Genomic DNA, 9,184 nt, shown 5'->3' with positions numbered 1-9,184 from the left:
GCTCACTGCAACCTCCGCTTCCTGGGTTGATACCATTCTCCCGCCTCAGCCTCCCAAATAGCTGGGACTACAGGAGCCCGCCACTATGCCCGGCTAATTTTTTTGTATTTTTAGTAGAGATGGGGATTCATCGTGCTAGCCACGATGGTCTTGATCTCCTGACCTCGTGATCCGCCCGCTTCGGCCTCCCAAAGTGCTGGGATTACAGGCTTGAGCCACCGCGCACAGCCAAGTATCCTTTTAAAAAATTAAACGTGGGCTGGGCACGGTGGCTTTCGTCTATAATCCCTGTACTTTGGGAGGCCAAGGTGGGCAAATCACTTGAGCCCAGAAGTTCCACACCAGCCTGGGCAACATGGCAAAACCCCATCTCTACAAAAAAATGCAAAAATTAGCTGAGTGTGGTAGCGTGCATCTGTGGTCCCAGCTACTCGGGAGGCTGAGGCAGGAGGATCATTTGAGCCTGGGAGGTTTAGGCTATAGTGAGCCGAGATTGCGCCACTGCACTCCAGCCTGGGCAACAAACAGAGATGCTGATTTAAAATACACTCTAGGCTGGCTGTGATGGCTCACATCTGTATTTCCCAGCATTTGAGGAAGCTGAGACAGGAGGATCTCTTGACACCAGTAGTTCAAGACCAGCCTGGGAAACACAGCTAGACCTTGTCTCTACTAAAAATAAAAAATTTAAAACTTAGCCGGGCATGATGGTGAATGCCTGGAGTCCTGGGTACTCAGGAGACTGAGGCCGGAGGTTCTCTTGAGCTCAGTACGCTGAGGCTGCAGTAAGCTATGACTGAGTCTCTGCACTCCAACCTGGGCAACAGATCAAGACTCTATCTCTAAATAAATAAATAAACAAAACTCTAACAAAAGTCAAAAGTGCATGATAGAACCTTGTGATAACTATTAAAGAATAGAAGGAGTTGTGCTCACTTCAGCAGCTCATACAACTGAAACGACAGAGAGATGATTACCATGGCTTCTACACAAGGATGACATACAAGTTCGTCAAGCGTTCCATATTTAAAAAAAAAAAAAGAATAGAGGAGTGAAATGGTATAAACAGAGGTTATGCAAATACTAAAAGACAGGTGATGAAGCCACTTTCATGTATGGCAAAGCAGACTTAAGGCAGGCAAAAAACAGAATTACTGAATAAAAGAGGTATATTTGATTATAATAAAAACTTATTTAGCATCAGAAAGTCTAAGTTTCTATGTACCCCAATTACATAGGCTAAATATACAGATAATACAAATAAATATAACTAAAAGGGAAAGAAAAAACCACAGTCATAGGTGGAGAATTTAATATTCTCCTCTCAGTTATCCAATAGCAGAGAGATTTTAAAAAGGTTCTAGGGAGATACAAGATTTAACACAATTAACAAATTTGACCTCATTAACTTACATAGAATGCTACAACCCAAAAACTGCAAAATACACATTCTTAGGAACTGAGGGTGATACAAATTACCAAATTTTACCATAAACTAGTTGACAATATGGTTTCTGATCACATTGGAATAAAGCCACTAGTAACAGAAGGATAACAAGAAAATTTTCAAAGGTATGAAAATCAGGCAACATATAAATAACCCATAAATTCAAGAAACCACAAATAGAAAAAGTATGTATTTTGAACTTAATGAAAATATGACATATCAAAATGGGTGGAATACTGTAAAATATCTGCTTGTGTTCCCCCTAAAATCATCTGCTGAAGCCCTTATTCTCAGTGTGCATATAGATTTTTATTAATAAACACAGTCGGGCTTTTGTATCCTTGCGTTCTGTGATTGCAAGCAAGTTTGGCTTGAAAATGCAGTATTCATGAGAACCCACATATAGGGAGGGTCAACTTTTCATATATGTGGCTCCACAGGGCCAAGTGTGGGACCTGACCATGGGCGTTCTGGTATATGCTGGGGTCTTGGAACTAATCCCCTGCATGCATATACACTGAGGGGTGGCTATATTTGGAGATGGGGCCTCTAAGGATGTAATTAAGGTTGGAAGACGTCAGATCCAGTAGCATTGGTGTCCGTATAGGAAGAGACCCCAGAGAGTTTGTGCGCGCTCTCTCTCTTTCTCTCTATCTGCGCAAACACTGAGGATGGCCATGTAAGGACACAGTGAGATGCAGGAAGAGCGCCCTCACCGGAAAGCCACCATGCAGGCACCCTGATCTCAGAATTCCAGCCTCCAGAACTGAGGGAAAATAAATTTCCACTATTTAAACCACCCAATATGTGGTATTTTGTGATGGCAGCCTGAGCAGACCAACACAGCATCCATTTCATGAAGCTAGAAAAATAGCAAATTAAACTTCAAGCTGCTCTGAAGAATAAAAAGCACAGAGCAATGCAACAGAGAGCAGATATCCAAAATAACCTCCTTGAAAATATTAATAAATGGCCGGGCGCGGTGGCTCAAGCCTGTAATCCCAGCACTTTGGGAGGCCGAGACGGGCGGATCACGAGGTCAGGAGATCGAGACCATCCTGGCTAACACGGTGAAACCCCGTCTCTACTAAAAAAATACAAAAAACTAGCTGAGGTGGCGGGCGCCTGTAGTCCCAGCTACTCAGGAGGCTGAGGCAGGAGAATGGCATAAACCCGGGAGGCGGAGCTTGCAGTGAGCTGAGATCCGGCCACTGCACTCCAGCCTGGGCGACAGAGCGAGACTCTGTCTCAAAAAAAAAAAAAAAAAGAAAATATTAATAAAATTGACAGGCCCCAGCAACACAGATCAAGGTACATGGCATGCAGAAAAAGGAAAAGAAGGAAATACTCTAAAACATAAAATATAATCATTTCTACATGGTGCAAACAGAAATTTTTATTTTCTTTTTTACACTTCTCTGGGTTTTGTCAATTTTCTGCAAGTAAACTTTTCACAAGTACCAACTCCACTGTATGAAATATATATAGCTTTAGCAGACTTACCTGGCAGCCAGAGAATAAATGGCATTGGCAGATGAGGAAGGTTTGATTTTGGGGTGGTCACACTCTGGACCTACTAATGGGCTGCTATTCATACTCTGGAAAGTAAAGAAAAGTGTTGAAAAACAACTTTCTTAACACAGCTGAGCTGCTCCTCTTACTGAACCTTTTCAAAATAACAACAACAGATACAGACCTAACTCTCAATGCCATGCCCAGGGGTTATCACATCTGACCTTAAGGCTTAGAGGCCTTAAGGTTCTGAAGAACCTTCAAATGTAAGGTTTAGGGAGATGGAGATCTAGAAAGAGGCAGGGAAATGAACTTTTTGGTTTAATTCTAAAAAGATTTGAGTAAATTGCCTATCCACACAAGTACCATTAGTATCTTAAATAATCTATATCCAAACTCAAAACGGTCATTCCATACTGATGCTGACAGAAAGTCAAACCTAATCCACACTCACTAATTAAACTGTCCACCTCACTGGTACCACTTGAGTGTTACCCCTTCTCTGCAACGAAAGAATATGCCATTCACTTAGTGCCACATTTCTCAACTTTACTCTTCCCATTCCATCTCCTTAGATTTGACTGCCTGTTTGCCAATGCTTCCATCAACTGCTCATTTCAAATTCAACAGTCAGCCAGGTAAAAGCTTCGTCTTTATGTGCATGCGGTATACATGTGGTACTTCTTATCTTTTTTCCCATGCACTGACTGCTTTTCAAGCCTTAACAAGTCTTTATTTCATGCTCTCAAGAGGCTTCGACCTAATCTGGCTGCCCACTCTGCTCATAAACCATGATTCTCTCTCTCGCTCATTTAGTACTGGCTATATTAAACCCCTTTTTTACTCTTCAAACAGTCTCTCCCAAACTCACTTGCTTTTTCCTTCATCCTGGAATAATCTCCTCTGGGATCACATGGCGGGTCCTCGCTACTGCTCCAGGTTTCTGCTCAGAATTCTACTCTGTAACTTCATGTACCTCCCACTCCTGTGCCAACTTTCTCTATACCCTTCTTTGGGCTATTTTTCTCCATAGCACTTGTGACTGTGAACATACTATGTTATTCAATTAACATGTTTATATTCCATCTTCCTCCCATTAGAATATAAACTTTGTGAGGGCAAGACTTTTTGTTGAGTGCATGAATGAACAAAACATCAAATATTCCTCTCCTACCTCCCAGTTCTGGACCCTTTCTTGCATATTTAGACAAAGGACCAATAACCTACCTCCAAATGCTCTTCATTTCCTACCATATAAATTAAAATTCTTCTGGAAGAGGGTATTCAAGTCTCTCTAATCTAGTGTGATGTTCCCTTCCAGCTCTTTCTCCTACTGACAAAATTTCTGCTCTACTTAAAATAACCTAATCGTCATTCCACAATACACCTTAAGCATTTGTCATTGTGGCTATTAACAAGCTGAAAACCGTATCCACTTCCAAAGAAATACTTCAGATTCAGATGCCACTCCTTCTATAAAGTCCTCATGATTGCCCTACCTGGGAATAACCTCTTATTTCTCTAAAACTTAAGTGTTTTCTAGTTAGATTACAAATGGCATTTATAAAAGGACATTTGCTGCAATATTTACAAACTGCCTCATCTGGTCTATGAACATACACACTTATTTTTTTTTTTTCGAGACAAACTTTCACTCTTGTTGCTCAGGTTGGAGTGCAGTGGCATGATCTCAGCTCACTGCAACCTCTGCCTCCCAGGTTCAAGCGATTCTCCTGCCTCAGCCTCCCGAGTAGCTGGAACTACAGACACCCGCCACCAGGCCCAGCTAATTTTTTGTATTTTTAGTAGAGATGGGGTTTCATCATGTTAGCCAGGCTGGTCTCGAACTCCTGACGTCAGGTGATCCACCTGCCTCGGCCTCCCAAAGTGCTGTGATTGCAGGTGTAAGCCACCGCGCCCAGCCACACTTCTTGAGGGTAGGAATTATGTTATAGCATCTCTGAATTCCAGATAAAACCTATCACAAAATTTCAACCCATAAACTTCTATCCACACATACTTCCTTTTCTTTCTTCTTTTTTTTCAAGACACGGTCTCACTCTGTTGCCTAGGCTGGAGTGCAGTGGCACAATCATGGCTCACAGAAACCCTGGCCTCCTGGGCCCAAGCAATATTCCCACCTCAGCCTCCCAAGTAGCTGGAATTACAGGCATGTGCCACCATGCCCAGCTAATTTTTGTAATTTTTGTAGAGACAGGGTTTCGAAAACACCACGTTGCCCAGCCAGGCTGGTCTCGAAATCCTCGGCTCAAGCGATTCGCCCACCTTGGCCTCCCAAAGGGCTGGGATTACAGACATGAGCCACTGTGCCTGGTCCACACATACTTCTTAACAGGTTAGATAGTTTCAAAATTAAGACTCACCATGGAGGTATCCAGACTGAACGTGCTTCCGAGCCTAGGCACATCTGGTCTGGGCTCCATTTGTGAGGGCAATGAAAATGGAAGTGAGTGCCGGTTGGTTAATTCTCTTCCTGTCCAGGGATCACCGGAACTTGGGGCAGATACTGGTACTTTGGGGATCGGCCGGGGCAGCCATGAGTCTCCAAGGCGGCTAGAGGGGACAGGTGGCAGTTTGTCTCTGGATGGACAATCGCCTGGTGTACAAGGCAGGGGGCGTCTCTGAGGTCGGGATTCTGTTCCAACAGAATATGGCCGGTCTGGAGGCGGTGGTGGTGGAAGATCTCGAAGTGTGGGAGGTACTGGCAATGGTTTGTCTTTATGAAGGGAGCCAGAAGCAGCCTGTGGAAACATGGTGAAAGCAAATCAATAAAAACCCACTAGTACACAGCAAAGAATCCAAAAACTGCAGTAATGGAAAATGCTTTAACCTTAGAAGCAGTTCCAAGAGCAGAAGCACTTGAGGGAACACATACTCGCTGCGGCAGAAGGTCAAGTCGTGGTGGCACTGGGGGAAGGGAAGCTTGTGGGGCCATGGAGAATGGAGAAGGCGGCCGTTCCACCTAGGGTACATAAAAATTTAACAAGTTACTCTCGTTTGGGGAAATGCCATCTTTCAACTCTCCTAAAGCTGTGGATGGCAAATACCATGGGAACACTTACAGCTACAAATGGGCCAGACTTAGGTTTGAGGTCACACACCCTCTTAAAAAACTTCCAGATACTCTAGCACTTCCTGAGTAATTTTTGTGTCACCATAAGAGGGCACTCTCAATCACAGAAACACCATACCCATGGCAAGCTACAGGTAATCCATCTAGAAAGGACAGGGTGACAAAAAATTTCCTAGCTTACAATTTAAAAAATTGCTACAGTTTTCTACCCCCTCATCTTTGGAGAAAGAAAAAAAAATCTTTCCAAGATTAAAAATAGGAATCCGTAGAAAAAGAAAGGGGCAGGACATGCATGGTGGCCCACACCTGTAATACTAACATTTTGGGAGGCGGAAGTTCAAGACCAGTATGGGCAACATAGTGAGACCCCGCCTCTACAAAAATAAAAATAAAAAATTAGCTGGGCCATGGTGGCACACAGCTATTTGGGAGGCTAAAGCAGAAGACTGCTTGAGCCCAGGAGTTTGAGACTGCAGTGAACCATAATCATGCTACTGTACTCCAGCCTGGGCAACAGAGCAAGAGCCTGTCTCGACAAAAGAAAAAAAGGATGGGGGGCGGGGTACAGATATTAACCTCTCAACAAAGTACCTGGGAAAACAATGTTTAAGGGACATAACAAAGAAACAGATCAATGACGATGAATTCTCTATGGGTTATTAAAATAAGAAAGAAGACAGAGTGGGTACAGCAGCTCACACCTGTTGTCATCCTAGCATTTTGGGAGGCAGGAGGATTGCTTGAGGCCAGGAGTTCAATACCAGAGATCCCTCTAAAAAATTTTTTTTAACTAAAAAAAAAAATTTTTTTTTTTTTTTTTTTAGGCGGAGTCTCGCTCTGTCACCCAGACTGGAGTGCAGTGGCCGGATCTCAGCTCACTGCAAGCTCCGCCTCCCGGGTTTACGCCATTCTCCTGCCTCAGCCTCCCGAGTAGCTGGGACTACAGGCGCCCGCCACCTCGCCCGGCTAGTTTTTGTATTTTTAGTAGAGACGGGGTTTCACCGTGTTAGCCAGGATGGTCTCGATCTCCTGACCTCGTGATCCGCCCGTCTCGGCCTCCCAAAGTGCTGGGATTACAGGCTTGAGCCACCGCGCCCGGCTAAAAAAAAAATTTTAAGGTGAAATTTGTAAAAAAAAAAAAAAAAAAATCAAGAATATCACTAAAAAGTATCTTGAGTTCTTCCAAAGAAATAAATTATTTCAATTCAAGAATTAAAAGGGATTAATATTTTCTGTCAATTTGAGCTCTAAAAAATGAGGTACCCAATTAGAAGAAAGAACACATATATAACCTCTTCCATTTCCCTGCCTATAGCAGGCTTAGGAATAGCTGATAAGCTTGCCAAAGTAAGCGGTCAAGAGATAAACAGTAATTCATTTAAAAAAAAAAAAAAAAGCTACTCTGCATTTAAATTCCCCAACAGGAAAGCAACACTGACAGAGAAACAGCCATCCCCATACTTAGTCCTGTTATTAGTGTTAGGTGGTAGATGACAGAAAAGAAAGCTCTCATCTTTAGTTCTTTGCTTTATCCACATGCTTAAGATAACGGGCTCCCAATCAGCTGACAATGCAGCATGAGCAACTAAACAGCTCAATGACAAAAGTCAAAGTCAAGCCTCCTCTCACTTCATCATAATTATTTTGTCAGTCGCTATATCCTGCGGATTTTTCCCTAAAAGATTCTCCTATCTGTATATTTCATTTCATTCTACTTAGCAACCTCAGACCTTATTTATTTATGGGAGACAGGGTCTTGCTTTATAGCCCAGGCTGGACTGCAGTGGTACAAACATGGTGCACTGCAGCCTTGACCTCCTGGGCTCAAGCCATCCTCCTGCCTCAGCCTCTTAAGTAGCTGGGACAAGGTGTGCACCACCACACGCTGCTTTTTTGGGGGGGCAGGTGGGGAGGGAAGCGTAGGTAGACAGGGTCTTGTTATGTTGCCCAGAGCGGTCTCAAACCTCTGGGCTAAAGTGATCCTCCTTGCCTTCGCCTCCCAAAGGGCTGGGATTACAGGCGTGAGCCACCGCATCTTGACGTGATTTATTAAAACAACATAGTGAACTTCCCAACTTGTAGTTTATCTCACCACATCCTTCTGCTTACCACTATCAGCTTAGCCATTCTTAAACACTCACCAACTCAAAAACCACCAGTAACTCCCAATTTGCCCTGTTACAAAATCTCACCCTCCTGCCCGGCTTTCTAATCTGGTCTCTGCAACCAAAGGTATTTCCCACAACTCCCTAACAAGTGTCAAGGCTGCTCTATTCAGGCTTATCTCCTCAGTGTTTCCTGCACATGCTATGATTATTTCGACTTCGGTATGATTCTTCAAATCCTTTCCCCATTCTGGAAGGCCCTCTCATCGATCTTTCTCTCATTCTTTAAGCACAGAGGGTTGAACTAATCATATTTTTAAATTCATGTCTCAACATCATAATGGATCCTTGCAATATTCTTTTTTTTTTTTTTTTTCTGAGATGGAGTCTCACTCGTTGCCCAGGATGGAGTACAATGGTGCAATCTCGGCTCACTGCAACCACCGCCTCCCAGGTTCAAGCCATTCTCCGGCCTCAGCCTCCCAAGTAACAGGGATTATAGGCATGTGCCACCATGCCAGGCTAAATTTTGTATTTTTAGTAGAGACAGGGTTTCACCATATTGGCCAGGCTGGTATGGAACTTCTAATCTCAGGTGATCTGCCCGCTTTGGCCTCCCAAAGTCTTGGGATTACAGGCGTGAAGCACCACACCCGGCCGCAATATTCTTTTATCATAGCACATAAGGTTCCAGAAAAGGTGGAACCTTTGTAAATTTATAAATGGAAAACAAATGATCAGAGAAATACGAACATTTCCAAGACTTAAAGACTTAAAGGACATAAATAGCCAAATAGAAAGGGTTTATTACATACCCAGCTCAATGAAGGAAAAGAAACCCACAACAAACAAACCAAAAATACCCTTACATTTTTCATCAAATCAAGGATGAGGAAAATATCTTAAAAGCTTCTGGTGGGCCAGGTACGGTGGCTCACACCTATAATCCCAGCACTTTGGGAGGCCAAGGTGTGCAGATGATGAGTTCAGAAGAACAAGACCATCCTGGCTAATACGGTGAAACCC

The 9,184-nt window shown here is 43.4% G+C and overlaps 1 protein-coding gene across 1 annotated transcript in view; it reads right to left on the bottom strand.

Moving 5' to 3' along the window:
- CBL (Cbl proto-oncogene, E3 ubiquitin protein ligase) overlaps window positions 1-9,184 on the bottom strand; it is a 104,392-nt gene that overhangs the window by 10,858 nt on the left and 84,350 nt on the right. The window contains exons 10-12 of the mRNA XM_011927045.1: window positions 5,811-5,942; window positions 5,344-5,721; window positions 2,951-3,045 (exon numbers count right to left, since the gene is read on the bottom strand). Coding sequence (XP_011782435.1) covers window positions 2,951-3,045; window positions 5,344-5,721; window positions 5,811-5,942 — 605 coding nt within the window. The remainder of the gene's footprint in view (window positions 1-2,950; window positions 3,046-5,343; window positions 5,722-5,810; window positions 5,943-9,184) is intronic.

The sequence above is a fragment of the Colobus angolensis genome, unplaced genomic scaffold (genome assembly GCF_000951035.1).
Source record: "Colobus angolensis palliatus isolate OR3802 unplaced genomic scaffold, Cang.pa_1.0 Scaffold7, whole genome shotgun sequence".
Lineage (NCBI taxonomy): Eukaryota > Metazoa > Chordata > Mammalia > Primates > Cercopithecidae > Colobus > Colobus angolensis.
Note: the sequence above shows the minus strand (reverse complement) of the source record. Positions and strands in the feature narration are given on the sequence as shown.